This window comes from Monopterus albus, unplaced genomic scaffold (genome assembly GCF_001952655.1).
Source record: "Monopterus albus unplaced genomic scaffold, M_albus_1.0 scaffold50.1, whole genome shotgun sequence".
Classification (NCBI taxonomy): Eukaryota; Metazoa; Chordata; class Actinopteri; order Synbranchiformes; family Synbranchidae; genus Monopterus; species Monopterus albus.
This window is the reverse complement of record NW_018127930.1, coordinates 840,790-856,562: the sequence shown is the minus strand read 5'-3', so window position 1 is coordinate 856,562 and position 15,773 is coordinate 840,790. Positions and strand designations below refer to the sequence as shown.

The window sequence follows — 15,773 nt, the reverse complement described above, 5'->3', positions numbered from 1 at the left end:
AAAAAGAAGAAGAGACAAAAACAATTTATTCATAAATGTATGTACATACATACAGTGTGAAAGAAGCACTTTCAGACAAGAATGTACAGTGATTATATTTACAAATTATCATACTGAGGGTGTTTGCTGTGTTATACAGATGTACATGGATTAGTTGTTCATCAGTGTGATGGCCATGGGGCAAGAAACTGTCCTTCTGTCTGGTTGTTTTGGCACATAGTGACCTGTAGCGCCATCCAGAATGGAGGAGTTCAAACAATTTGTGTCCAGGGTGTGAGGTATCTACAAAAATCTTCTCTGCCCTCCTTTTGACCCGTGAGATGTGCAGGTCCTCTATGGAGGGCAGGCTGGTACCGATGATTCTTTCTGCGGTCCTGACTGTTTGTTGTCTGTTCCTGTCCTGTTTGATTACTGAGCCAAACCAGACAGTGATGGATGAGCAGAGAACAGACGCAATGATTCCTTTGTAGAACTGTATCAGCAGCTCCTGGGGCAGGTTGAACTTTTATTTATCAATTGACTTCAGACAAAGTGTAATAAAAAAGAAAAAACTAAATCAAATTAGTGTTTGGTGTCACGTTAAAACAACATCAGTTCTCCTTGGTACACTTGCTCACAGTTTTTAAGCACTTGGTATTTAGGTTGTTCCAGCATCTTGGTGAACCTGCTATAGTTCAGAATCAGTTTATTGGCCAGGTGTGATGGACACATGAGGAATTTGACTCAGGTACATCGGCTTTCAATGTGCAAACAGTAAACCAGCATAAGGCTGTGTAATATAACAAAATAGCAGTATTAACATCAACAAACAGTGCAAACAATGCAGAAAAAGCAGTATAAACAGACAGTAAACAATGCAGACAACAAAGGAATGTTCATTGAAATGAGATAATTAGGGATAAAAATAGAATACTTTAAACAGAGTACTAGAGACCTGTACAAGTCTGTATAATCTGTACAAGGTATATATACACAGGTATTACACTGAGGGTTATTGTCCAATCATACGGTCATTGGTTATGTTCGAAATTAATAAATTAGTCAGATAATTATTAGACTTTAATGTGTGTTAGTAATGCAGTTTAGTAAGATTCAAAGTCTGCTCATGTGTGCTCTGCTTCAAGGTTAGAAGATAATGATGATTCTGAAAAGTGTACCTTGACACCAATTGTTTTCTTGTATTAATCTTGTGTAAGAATTATGTCTGAATGTATGTTTTAGTTACACACCACGTATACAACATACACACACATGGCCTGAGCTGGCGCAGGAAGTACATCCTCTGCTGTGCCTTCTTGGTGATGGTCCTGATGTTGGACGTCCACTTCAGGTCCTGGGAGATAGTGGAGCCCAGGAACTTGTAGGACTTTACTGCTGATACTAAATCTGTGGATTTAGGCTGTGCCAGTGTCTTCTCTCTCTTCTTCATGTAATCCCACACTCTGTGATGATGAGATCAGACCCTCTGATGCAGGACACCTTGTTCATCTAATTTCTGCACATAGATCTTTATGACTCTGGCTGTGTGTTTGGGCTCATTGTAATGCTATAGAGCGAATTTATGACCAGTCAGATGCCTCCTTAATAGAACTGTGAATAATGGAAAATGGTCTTATATAGTGATTTTCTACGCATTGATACACATTCAAAATTCTTTACACTATTTCCCATTAGCACACACAAGTAAAACACAAGCATTCACACACCAGTGATATCACCAGGAGCAACTAGGATTCAGTGTCTTACTCAAGGAACCGCATAAACGAACCACCTACCCTCTGCTTAGGAGATGACCCGTGCTTCCTCCTAAGCCACAGCTGCCTCAATAAGAATCTAAACATCAGAAGTGCCTACAACATTTGTACATCAATGTATACTTGCATCAAGTAAATGTTAAAAGAGTAGTTGATTAGGGTGTTATGAGAGGTTGGTCTGAGGCATCTCTACATGCATGCTAGACTGCAGTCTAATGGAGAGGGGCCTTTTCCTCAAGATTTTCTGTATTAATGGAAATACAGCAATAATGATGAGTATTTAAAAAAAAAAAAAAGAGAAGTCTGGAACCTTAGGTAAATAAGAAAATAATGTGAAGTCCCTCCTGAATATCAAGATATCAGGCCAAACCTTATTGTTCAGCCAGATATAAAACATTTTTTTGAACAAAATATCCTAATAATCTCAGTTAACTTCTTTCAAACCAAAAACACAAAATACTAAAAGAAAAACAACGAAATCTTCTGGCAGCAGAGTTACTGTGCTACTGCTGCTCAGGTTCATCTCACCATCCACTCCCAGTGTCTTTCTCATGTCTTAGTCCATTCTGAGCGCTGTGTCTTTTTGTCCTGCAGGCTGGCCTCCCCATCGTACCCTGCGAGGTCACCGGAACAAGGTGACGTGCATCATGTATCCATACCAGATCTCTCCCCGCTATGACCAGCGCTCACTGGTGTCCGGAGGAGTGGACTTCTCTGTCATTGTCTGGGACATTTTTACTGGAGAGATGAAACACATCTTCTGTGTCCATGGAGGAGAGCTCACTCAGCTCATTGTTCCACCTGAAAACTGCAGCGTAAGACCTCTGAAATGTACCTCTGTGTTGGTTTCTGCTGTGTTTTCCTTTCCACGTTCCTTTTTTCCCATAACAAACAAGGCAACCTGCTAGACAAAGGGCTCTTAAAATACAACTAACCTGCCCACAATCTTCTGCTGTGCACTCAGGTGCACTTGTTTGGATCACTGATACCTGCTGTGTTTCCTCTGCAGACTCGAGTGCAGCACTGCATCTGCTCAGTGGCCAGCGACCACTCTGTTGGCCTGCTCAGTCTCAGGGAGAGGAAGTGCATCATGCTGGCGTCGCGACACCTCTTCCCCATCCAGGTCATCAAGTGGCGTCCTGCAGATGACTACCTGGTGGTGGGATGCTCTGATGGCTCTGTCTACGTCTGGCAGATGGATACAGGTGAGAAGTGGTTGACAAGGTAGGGGACAGGCCCTCTTTTTTGGCACGAGGTGATCATCTATCATGAAAGCGCTGCTGCCGATGCTATATCTATCCATCCATCTATTAGCTATAATGCTTATCCTGAAGAGGGACACGGGGGGGTGGAGCCTATCCCAGATGACACTGGGCGAGAGGCGGGGTACGCCCTGGACAGGTCGCCAGTCTATCAATAATAGTCTATAATTTTTTTTAAAGGATTCTTCGCCATTGTGAAATAGGGCCAATTTCAATATTTTGTGTTTCTGCCTACAATACTTGGACAAAAATTACACAATACGTTCTGTCACACACTGCCGAAGGCTGATCTGGATCCAAGTAATATTCTGGATGTGGTGATACAGAATACAAAATATGCATCAACATTAAAATCAGTATGAATTCCAAAAGATTCACTACTGCTCCCTACACCTAGTTAGTTATGCGCTCTCTTTCTTTTATCTTTTTAAAGGGCTCTCTTTGCCCACTGATGTTCATTCTCTAATGCTTCTAAAGCACTGTTAGGTCTACTAAATCTGTCTCCATAAATAGAGTTAAGGTGCCACAATTGTTGAGAATGGTTCTTTCTAAAGTCTAAAGAATAAGGAGTATTCTCTGCTCTGAAACGCTGTGTGTTGTGTAGTACTGTGCCTGTGTAGAAACCAAAATCTATATTCACAAACTGTGTCCAGCAGTCCATGCGACAGAGTAATCCAGGTTGATGGAAGTAAACAAGAAGTTGTTGTGCCTGCTGTAACACTTGAATATACTTGTATGTCAGGATTTTGACTTTTTTAATTACTTTTGATCAGAAATATTTCCCTGAAGATCATGTTCAGCCTGCTGCATGTTTAAATTAATGAAATTCTATTGAGTTAAAGGGCATAATTTAAAAAACTTTTATATATGTCATCTGTTGTCCTAACAATAAAGTTGAATTAAATTTTAATTTGATTTTTAAAAACTCCCAGGAAAATCTACAAGCATGTGCCGCATGCAGTTTGACTTTAATTCATCTCATCTGATCTCTTCTCAGCTGGGAACTGCAGAATGTTTCTTGACCAAAATTCCACTTTAACTATTTCATTTGTTTTAAATTTTTGTCAGGCAATTGTTTCATCAGATTACAATGTATGAACTATGAATTGCAAGCTTGTTTTGTATAAGCTACTGATTATTTTCGGCTGATGGTATTTTTTTCCACAGCACTGTCACATCCAAACCATGAAATTTAGATCGAGGCCTGGCGTTCATGTTTTTTAGCCGTGCTAGCAACATGGATCAAGGAATGGCATTGACAGTCTGTTGACTGGTCTCAACTGAATATTGCTCACTTTATTGTACAGATATTCATGGTCCCCAGAGGATAACTGGTAATGGTTAATTGTAAAGGTCAGTATTTATCTTGTGCTTTGGTTTATACAGTACGTCTGTAGTAAACATGTATGTTGCACAGCATAGAGGTAACATTGCTTGAATGATAACTATCACCTTTATTTGGCCAACTATGTTACACACACAATGAATTTGTTTCTGGTACAGAACTGAAATGATAACTATCCACTGAAGAGTCCAGGTGTGTGTGTGTGTGTGCGCATGTGTTTGGTGGCCTGAATGAGCTGTAGTGCTGGGAGATTGCAGGGTAGCTAAGTGTGAAATTAAGGAGTGTGTGTGTGTGTGTGTGTGTGTGTGTGTGTGCGTGTGTGCATGCGCACTCAGGCCTTGGACATATAATAAGGCCATTGCTCACAGGCCCTTCATCACACACACATACACACAGGTATAATGGTGCCACTTCTCCTCTCACTCAATACCAGAACCAATACTGATGTCAGCTCAGTGTGCAGCTAATGATGTCTCTCTAAAGCTTTCTCTCTTTCTGTCAACTCTATCTGTGACCTGAATCATATTCAAGAGACAATAGATGATACTGAGTGTTGAGACCAGCTGAATGGGGGATGGTGTGCCAGAGATACTGGGAGATTGATATAAAAAAAGTTTAAGACCAAGAAGAGAAAGACTGGTAGAAATGGAGAGCAAGTGTGGGATAGAGAGAGCAAGCATAGCTAGAGGGAGACAGATAAAACTACACTCGATTTGCCCTCTGCGTATCCTGGTACACTATGCTATATACTGTATATATCTGCTATATACATGTACATAGCAAGTAAACACATTTCTGTACCGGAGTTTCATTAATTGGTACAAGGTATGCCTGTTTCATTGGTGTAAGGCAGGATTTCTTTTATTGGTTTGTGTTTGCAGGAGCCTTGGACCGTTGTGTGATGGGTATAACAGCAGTGGACATCCTGAACGCCTGTGACGAGCTAGCTCCGGCCACCGTGGACGCTCTGAGCCACTCGGCTGTGAACCTGAAGCAGGCCATGACTCGCCGCAGTCTGGCAGCACTGAAGAACATGGCCCAGCACAAACTGCAGACGCTTGCCACCAACCTGCTTGCTGCAGACAACGCCGACAAGGTACGAACAACTAAGACCCTGTTTATGGTTGCAAGATCGGAAATCAGATGTGTTTGTAGTTGTCTGAACGGCCACACTGAAATGGCAGCCATCATAGAAAGGAATCCTTACAATGTATAGTCATTAAATAGACAAACACAAGGCCAGACATGTCTCAGCCAGACCGCTGGCTGAAGTCACAGGCCAATTAAAACACCGCTGGAGATGAGCCAAGGTCAACACTACAGCCAGTGTGTGTGTGTGTGTGTGTGTGTGTGTGTGTGTGTGTGAGAGAGAGAGAGAGAGAGAGAGAGAGAGAGAGAGACCAACGGTGTCTCCAGCGAAGGATGAGCTATCTGGCAAAAAGGTTAAAAAAAAAAAAAAAAAAGTGCATCATTTTTTTTTTTCCAGAGCTTGAAGGTTTAAAGGAAAAATCTGCTAAAACAATGTGAGACACTGCTGCAGAATTTATTCATTGTTACCTCCTCTTGTACAGACAGTGTCTCCCAAGATATGTTAAGAAGCTGTTAGAAGCTGATTCTCCTCATCTAGACAATGGAAAAAATTGTTGTACTGCCATCAGGTGATATTTCTGTACAGAAAAAGTCAGGAGAATTCCAATGTCAGTTTTCCTGTAACAATGGACCAGACTAGTGTCCCTAATAGTTAATCAAGACTATACTGATATTATACTGAAATCAGTTCAGTCTTCAGTCCACATTTGTTAATGTGGAGCAGCTTGTCAGGTTGGTTGGTTCACTTATCAGACTCAGATCGGATCGACCCTGATGGAGGAAACAGAAAACAAACGCTATATAATTGAGCATTTCAACAGGATTTAGCTCAGCTCTTGGTGCAGTTTGACTTAGAATCCATTCAGCTCGGCATCCCTTCTCTTCCTCTGTGCAGCTGGTCCTTTTTCCTTCTCTGCCCTTCCACCTAATCTTTGTGTTGTTTCTTTTCCCCGTGTGTGTTTTATTGTAGGTGTCTCTTGGGTCTTTCCTGCCATAACTGCCCATAATCACAACTCTTTTCTGAAAAGGTCAACACACAACAGCTGCAGTCTTTTCTCACTTTTCCATCAGAAATACATCACTGTTCTATTTTCTTCCTCCCACCTCTGCGCCATTCTCTCTCATATCTACTCAAATTATGGGTCAAAACCACTCACTGTCCCTGGTGTGTGTGTGAGTGTCTGAGTACTCCCCTGCTGTGTAATAACACATAATGGCTATGAAATGTCAGGCTAGTGAGCCCAACATTACACCCAGCCAGCTGCAGGCCTTTAACTGTGTGTGTGTACAGCTGATGTTTGTTTGCTGTTGACATCTCATGTTGTGTGTGAGGAAGTCGATGCTTGACTTTGAGTTTGTCCTTTGATACTTTTGTTTAACCTGCTGATCTGTGAATGTGTTGGTGTCATGAAGGAAAAAAATAAATAAAAATAGGGCTGAAAACTTTTAGTCATCAAGAAAATTAATCAGCATCAATTTATTATAATGAGTTTATTGTTTCCAGTCATTTAACGGTTGGACGGATAGTTTAGGAAAATGATATTTCAAGGCATAATTTTAGGTTCTCAGAGTTTATTTACATTTTAGATTTTTCCTCACTCTGCTTTTTGCTCTAACTTAATTTAAAAAAAACTGTCCACTTCAGTAATGAAAATTAGATTAATAAAAAAAATCAGTCATCATGTTTCTGATGTAGCTCATAAAACGAGGACTACAAGTAGACAGTTTATTTTTATATGGCATCTTTTCATTTCATATGCAAAATGCTGCTCAGTTGATAGTAAGGAGTAATGACTGAAAAAATAGGAAGTTTAAAGGGATAAAGTGTAGGCCTACTGTAAATGCATTCAAATAGAGGACTTGGTTTAAGGTCAGGGTTATAAAGGTCAGGGTAAGTCCTCAAGAAATGAATGTAAGTCAGTGTAAAGTCCCCACGAGGAATGAAAACAAAGGTATGTGTGTGTTTTGCCAGAAGGGCCCTGCAGGACAGTGGCCTTTAGACCTACTTCTGAGGAGCTGTAGGACAGTGCGTGCGTGCGCGCGTGTGTGTGTGTGGATAAGATGTCAGTTTTTCAAAAACACAATAGACACAGAACAAGCCAGAGTGAATGTTCATAATCTCCTTATTTCCTGCTCAGTTCACTTAGGATATCTCACAAATGTTTTTTCTTAAAGCCCAAAACATTCAGATTAACATCAAACCAAATATTTACCCCTTGTTTTTGAGTGTGTTCATTCAGCCTAAGAAAAGATTTAATATCAATTCAGTCAGAAAATCTTTCAAAAACACGTGTATATGAATGTAATGTGGCTGTTAGCCTTTAGATGGCAGTGTTCATCCACCAAAACAACACACACACACACACACACACACACACACAGACACTGGAAACACACACACACACACACACACACACACACTAAAATATTGCAATTAGACACAAATATTGTGCTTTTGTCAGTTTAAAAACCCTTGTATCCCCAAATCATCTAACGTCTTTAAACTATGCTCACAGTGTCCACTGAGGAGAGTGCACAGCTTTCATGGCATGTGTATCATAGTGCAGACACTGGTTTCCATTGGCTGTCTTTGTGAAAAAGCTCTGACTTGGAATCAAAACTCTCTTTGAATAGATTAATAAACCCCCTGTACAGAGGAGACCGGCCAACAATGTGGCAGAATTGTGCGACTCCAGAACACATGCATTAACACACATGTATACTTAGACACATGCACAAATATACTTACCCTCATTTACACACAAACACAGAGAGTGAAACAGAAAAACAGCATCACAGCTTTGACAGGAAAGTCTTCCCTGAGGGCTGGTGTGAGTGTGTGTATATGTCCCAGCTGCAGGTGCATTGTGTCTTGGTCAGTCTGGAGTCTCCAGCAGCTAATTATTGTTGGTTCTCTGCCTCTCTCACACAGTCACATCTAGCTCTGTTCAGTAAGCTTTATTGGCACAAAAGGTTAAAAACAGAGCTTCTAAAACCAGACAGCGCAACACAGTGAAACATCAGTGGTTTAAATAACAACAGTGATAGCAAGAATATAGATAAAGCACCTAAATCAAGCATTTCCTGACATACAAATACAAACATTAGGACAAGAGCAGAAACTGTTATCGGGTGTCTCACTCTGGATTTTGACTGTACTTGGGTTCTGAAATGCTAAAGCAGTATGTCTGCAGTGTGAACTTTAGTGCTAAACGAATTAGTCAATTTATTGGCTGATCCATTTTTATCAATTGAACAAAAATACAAAACATTCTCTGGTCCCAGTTTCTCCAATGTGAGTATTTGTGGCTTTTATTTTTCTGGTTCATACCACTGTGAACTAAATATATTTGGACTTTGGACTGTTGGTTTAAAAAAGAACGTTTTCCAAGTGAAGCTAAGACTTATCTCCTTATGTAAAATGAGACGTATATTAACATAACACAACAGAGACTGGGACAGGTAAAATGCTGGGCAGACACCATGCATTTTTAATTGATCTTGTACATCTGCCTGGCTTGAAACAAACTGACCACATCGCCCCTCATGCAGAAGGAAAGTGCTACAAGAGTTCAGAACAGCAAATGAAAAATCTTTCATGAAACACACACAGTCTGAAATATTGCTTGGCCCCTTTTTGCTCTTTATTTCCTCACTCCATTCTTCCCGTTATCACCCCCTGCCCTCATTCCTTCTGTTTTCCTTACCTCCCTCAGAGTTGGACTCTAACAGGATCACGGTGGTCTGATTGCAGTCATCAGGTCATTAACATGTAAACTAACAGCAGTGCTTCACATACAGCTCTATACAGGTGTCTCTGCTAATGCAATTAAAATTGAATGGCATGTCAGCATGTAGGGCAGTTACAGCTGATGGTGTGTTTGTGTGTGTGTTTGTTGTGCATCTGTGTGTATGACAGTTTGTGTTTCAAGGGATGCCTGATTCAATTCTCTGAAGTAGTAACAATGCTGTTATTTGCTTTTTAGAAATGTGTTTCTAAAGAACAGACATTCATCACGGTTTCCTTTTAAGTCTTTTTATTTTTAGTTTTTAAAGTTTGTCTCTCTTCTCCAGGGCAATCTACCGAAATACTCCCATAATGCCCTTGTGGTCCAGGCGATGAAGACAAACATGACGGACCCTGACATGCACGTGTTGTTCTTTGACGTGGAGGCAGTGATCATCCAGCTGCTGACAGAGGAAGCTCAGAGACCGAACCCCACACTGGTGTCTCCAGAGACGCTGCAGAAGAGCCAGGCAGGAGCCGACAAAGGGGGGTCCTTCCTGGCAAATAAGATCTTCAAACAGGTCAGCAGCACCAAAAAGCAAAAGAAGGGAGAGTCTTGAACAACTGAAATCAGTTTGTTTTATATTGGCTAATATACACATCTTTGTCTTCATTTCTTTCTTTGTTGTTTACCTTTTATGTCTGTCTTCATTTCTTTCTTTGTTGTTTACTTTTTATGTCACTCTTGTATTACTCTTTTTAACATTTTATTTTGGAATTTTTATCCAAATTGTCTCCTGTCCAAACCAGGTGAAGGAGACGATGAAGGAGACCATCAAGGAGCACCTGCTGGATGAAGATGAGGAAGATGAGGAGGAGATGAGGAGGCGTGAGGAAAAGTCCAAGTCTTTGAGTCTGCTGGAGTACAATCTGACGATGGACACGGCCAAACTCTTCATGTCCTGCCTGCATGCCTGGGGCCTCAACCAACAGCTGGATGGCATCTGTCTGGAGCGACTGGGCATGCTCAGACCACATTGCCCCATCTCGTTTGGCTTGATTTCCAGAGGAGGTCACATGTCCCTCATGTTGCCCACCTTCAAGGTACACCTGTCTGTTCTTGTTCATTTGTGTTTGTTCATTCATATTCAGCTCCAGCTGTTCAGATGAGAGATTTTCCTACTTTTTTCATTTAGAAATTAAATAATACTGTTTTGTTTTTAAAGTGTGGATAAAGCAAAACCAGTGATTTGTTTCCAAACACATGATAAATGTTAGAAAATAGTTGCTTAAAGTGTGAAAAGACTGAGAACTTTGTAGTGCTGAATTGTTGAGTTAGACCATTTTATCATTTTTGATTTTAGGATTTTTTGGGTGGGACGGAAAACATGGCTCGATGCACTGGAGCCATCCTTAACATAGCGCCTCCCCCCGACACTGTAACGTTAGAAATCCTATAGCGCACGAAGCTCTATGCCTGAATTTGTTTTTAGGGATGCTCATGACACTGAACACAGACGAAAAGTTACGTTGTTGAAGTTGTTTTTTAGAAAAAATAACATTTATGCTGCTGCTTCAGTATTAAACAAAAGTAGGAGAACATGAAGGGTGAATGTGTTGGAGCAAGTCTGAACCACTGTAGTTCATGGAGGGAGAGAGAGGTGAGGGAAATAATGGCTACACAGCGCACCCTGCAGCAAAATGCTCCTGTAGATCCCTATCGCATAAGCACCAGTTCTCCTGTTTTATCGTGAGATTCTACATCTACTACAGCCTGGCTATGCCTTTGCTCTGCATTAGCATCTTTCCTATATTGTCTCTCTTAATACATCCATGATGAAAACAGGCCAAAGGTCAAAGTGTTTATTTGTCATATGCGCAGTTAGGAAACGTGCATCCCTGTACAATGAAATTCTGCACAGGCAGCACATTTCCGTGATTAGGCGCAGTTACATGTAAAGTGTCTTCACCCGACGCACCCCCAGCGTTTCAGAGCAGAGAATACTCCTTATTTTTTATGATTTGTAAAGCTAATTTTATACACTTGGCAATATTTTTAATCTTAAATTTGTCTGCGTAGTTAGTAACACATCTTCCTGTGGTGTGACAAACTCAGAGCATCTATTTCTTTCCACGTTTCCCTGACTTGTTTTTGGAATGTTAGTTAGACAAAGAGAGCTGCAGTATTATTTAATTCATTAAAAATGAAATTAATTAAATGAAATTAATCAATAGTATCCTTCCTAAATATTAAATGCTGTCAGGCATTAATTTCATAATGAAGAATGATTATATTCTATAGTAAGTGGATTCTTTTGGGAATCAATTTTTCCCACATCTCTAATATAAGTATTAATCTTGTATAGCACCTAGAAAAATTGTTTTTTTAATACTTAATTAATAATCAAATATTAAAACTGGTAGAGAAAAGAAGAAATGAACAGATACAAAAAGAATGTTCAGTTTAATCCTCTTCTGAATGATCACAGAGCAGTGAAATGGGATTTTGACAACAAACACATGGAACAGAACAGTGTCTGAGCAGGTCTGATAGCCTACGTTGACCTGTCTACAGCACACATCAGTATTTCCCGTGTCCCTGACACAATGTGAAATAGGTACAGATTTCCTCTTTGTCTCCTTCTGTTTCCCAGGAGTCCTTGCTGCGTCAGTTGTCCCAGGCGACGGGTCGGAGGCTGACTCTGTCGGACATTGTAGGGAAGGGGACGTACGGCGTGTCTAGGGCTGTCACCACTCAGCACCTTCTGTCTGTCATCTCGCTGGCCAACACTTTAATGGGCATGACCAATGCCACCTTTGTTGGAGAGCACATGAAGAAAGCACCGACCAGGTAACAGCCATATGCAGATGTACAACATCTGAATATGCTTTTCTACCTTTTTTATATTATAGTATATATTTTTATATACTAGTAGTTTTACTTAGAAGGAAGGCATCCAAAAAGTGTATTCTCTAAATGTAGAAGTAGGAAACTGGTCGACATGGAACACGCTAACATGGAATGATGCTTAGATATATGGAAAATGATGAACTTAGAACAATAATGTTAAACAATCATAATAAGTGAAAAAGGAAAAATAATGATTCCCTGCAACATCCATTCATCAGTTATGTCAAATAACCAATGTACAGTACATTGTCAGCACCATGTCTGTTCCCAATAAACCTGGTTTGGTCTGCATGTATGTGCTTGGGAAGAGTCTTGTCTAGTCTAAGTGCAGTCAGTGTTGCTTATACCTTGTAGTCGCATTTTATGCAGACAGTGGAGATTCAGTGGGACATCTTTCGGCGTGGCATTCGGCAAACTTTGGTAGGGTAATCTTCCATTTTCATGTTTGTCAACCATGCTAGCAATATTAGCCTGTTTCTTGTTTTCTTTGAGCAGCTTTGCCATTAGAGGAGCCACGGGCACCGTTAGGGGGGGGAAGTTAGGACAATTCTAAGGGCCCACAGAGACTAGCTTTGGGTGAGGTAGAGGGCCCAACTTCAAATTTTTCATAGGGCCCAAAACTGCTAGCGGCGCCCCTGAGAGGTGCTGTAGTTGAACACACTTAAGCTCAGCACAGAAACAGACACTCTGTTCACGTATACAATGATACCAGTAGCTAAAGTTCAACTACTGTCAGATCTGTGTGTGTGTGTGTGTGTGTGTGTGTCTGTGTGTGTGTGTGTGTGTGAAGCTAATTGTTTAGTCTGTCTGAGCTCTTATATGGCTGTGAAAGATTTAACATAGAGGTTGAGGTCCTGCTGCTCTAACACCAAATAGTCATTTCATTTTGGCAACAGAGAACAGAACAAGCCTGTAGGGAGGGCGAGTAAGGAAGAGTCAGAAAGAAAAACACACACAGAGCAGAAGGTATGTAGGGAAGAAAGGTGCTGAGGTGGTTTGTTTTTACCATCCTCCTCTGATTTTTGTTCACCAGTTTCAGTTTATAATTTAGTTTTCTTTGTGTTTAATCATCTAATACAGTTAAACAAGCCTGTAGTAAATAGCCCTGTAGTTTGGTCCTTCAGCAAGTAAATTGTATACACCGAAAGCTTTATAAACATCTTCTAAGGTCAAGGTGAGACAGATTTGATAGGAACTCTGTACCTCTGTAGAGTCCTGTCTAACACTAGTGATTACCAGGACCCTTAAGAGACAGTTAATACTGTCCAAATGTTGTTTTTCTTTTTTGTATCAAATACCTGGTTTACATCAGGCCCCCACTTTTCTCACTGCCACTCACGAGTCAAATCTAAAATCTCTCAAGGCTGAGCCACATCAGGTTTCAAGTACTTGGTCCAATTCAAATTTAAAGTCAATCAAGACAAGTCTCAAGTGTTGCAAAAGCCAGTCTGAGTCTTTGATGACAATTCCAAGTCAAGTCTCAAGTCAATTGAGAGAAGGCCTAGTCAAGCTAAGTCCAGGCCAGGTCCCAAGTCAAAGCCACTCTGAGGTCATTTGGTACTACTGGGCGGTTTAACGTCTTGCATTAATTGATACAAATCCCAGGTTAAGCCTCAAGTCCATGAAGGCAAGTTTTACATCTCAAGTCAACTGAGATAAGCCCCATGTAAAGGCTCAAGTCTTTTTTGAGGCAGATAGAGCAGTTAGTTCCCTAAGTGTAGAGTTGATGGTTTGATCCACAGCTTCTCCAGTCCAGGTGCTAAAGTGTTTTTGGGTAAGACACTGCAACCCAAGTTGTACCCAGTGGCCATCGCTGTCAGTGTTCGTGTGTGTGCAAATGACTGTCTGGCAGCGTTGCAGCCGTTGTTGTAAGTGTGTGTTGTGGGTGAATAGGCAAATATTGTAAAGCACTTGGAGTGTGCTTGAGCATGCAACAAAAGCACTACATAAATACAAGCCCATTTACCACTTGTAAACAAGTATGTCTAATCCCAAGTCCTTGAGGACAAGTTCACGTCAAGTCTCAAGTCTTTGAGCACAAAAGGAATTAATTTGTAAGGCATCAAGTATGTTTGCTGACCGTTGCTGCTTTAACATTTTATTGACTCAACTTCTCAGGACAATGATTGACAGTACTCCTAGGCAGTCATTTTGTACTTCAGTCGACCATGTTGGTATCCACATTTCTTACATTCATAGCAAGCAAACAGCGAAAACACCAACAAGTCTGACGTATCTTTCTGTTCATGCAGCTGTGATTTCCACAGTCAGAAAGATGGAAAAATGAAGTGTTTGAGGAAATGACATCTAGACTGCCAGAAATAAAGCACCACAGCAGTTAATGAAAGCTGTTTCTTATTTTTTCTCAGAAACAAAGAACTCCTCTTCTGTGGTGTGTCTAAATCAGAGCACATGATTGTGTAGCCACAGATGAAAGACTTCTTTTGACAGTTTAAACAAGGATCTTCTCTCTGGCTATCTCCATCTTGACACTCCACACCAGCGGTTGTGAATATTTGAAGGTGTTTGGGTTTTTGGCTATTTAATGTTTCCCATCTTACATTTATGACAGTAGAAATGCTTCCTCCCTATGGGTTAGAGTTTGACAACTTTTAGTGTTTAGTTTTTCATCACAGCAACAACAGCGGCAGTTCCTCCTCCTGCTCTTGCCTGAGGGCTTGAGTCCTAGAAGCCTTTCCATTTTGAAAAGAACCTAGACAAAAATGAACATGAAAAACACAAAAGCCTTCTATGTTTGCCTGGCTCTTGGTTTTGTTTTTTCTTAACCTCAGTCATTGCACGAGTGAGTCATATTAAGTTCATTCAGCCTTCACACTGTACATCCTATACCAAATCCATCTTTTTCATGCCAGTTTGGAGATTTAGCTGTTTGCCCACTAGTCAGATGTTTTAAAAAATGTGTTTAATTGAATGTAGTCTGAAGCTGATTGTATATCATTGAAGATATGGTATGTTGAAGTATTTGTACCTCTTCTATTATATTCTAGTTAGCATTTACGCTGGCTGCTCTGGGTTTGCAGAGCAGATGAAGACAGTTTCAAATTGAAGGTAAAGAAGGGCACATCTAAATACCCATAATTTAAGCAAGACCCATAAAGAATGATTTTCACTTTTCAGTAAATACCTACAATACTTGAGAATGTCCAACAGTTTCATTTTAATTCATTAAATTTGCCTTAAAAATGTATTTGTGTTGTCTAAGTACACAATTTCTAAGTGAAAATGAATGGATTTAGATTTTAATAGGATAATAGCCTTAAGCCCCATTTACCAGTTAATGCACACATTACACATGCAGATATAAAAAGCAGCAGTCAGATAACATCATAAGCTGCACCAGCAAGCCACTTACTGAATTTATTGAGACTGATAAAGTCTGATATCAAATATAATTCACATAAACTCATGAGGTCTGAGCAGTAAAATTAGGTTTGGTGACCTGCCATAATCAAAAGCTAACTGTAGTTCTTCAGTCTAAAAAGTTATTTGCTTTTATTTTGTTACCATGTACCCTTGTACCGTTTTTGCTGTACTCTCCATTCACCGACGCACAGCAAAGAAACACTGCCAGTGAAAACAGTTTTGTGCTAAAGAAATCTGTTAGTAAAGCACGACCTGCTGCCAGCATTTTGAGGTCTCTGAATGTGGCGCATTAGGTTCAGCA

General features: G+C 40.4%; 1 protein-coding gene across 1 annotated transcript in view; it reads left to right on the top strand.

The window, feature by feature from the left end:
* The window catches only part of wdr7 (WD repeat domain 7), a 98,499-nt gene that overhangs the window by 15,232 nt on the left and 67,494 nt on the right, over positions 1-15,773 (top strand). The window contains exons 13-18 of the mRNA XM_020601061.1: positions 2,349-2,569; positions 2,764-2,959; positions 5,243-5,457; positions 9,525-9,758; positions 9,988-10,281; positions 11,832-12,028. Of these exons, the coding sequence (XP_020456717.1) occupies positions 2,349-2,569; positions 2,764-2,959; positions 5,243-5,457; positions 9,525-9,758; positions 9,988-10,281; positions 11,832-12,028 (1,357 nt within the window). The remainder of the gene's footprint in view (positions 1-2,348; positions 2,570-2,763; positions 2,960-5,242; positions 5,458-9,524; positions 9,759-9,987; positions 10,282-11,831; positions 12,029-15,773) is intronic.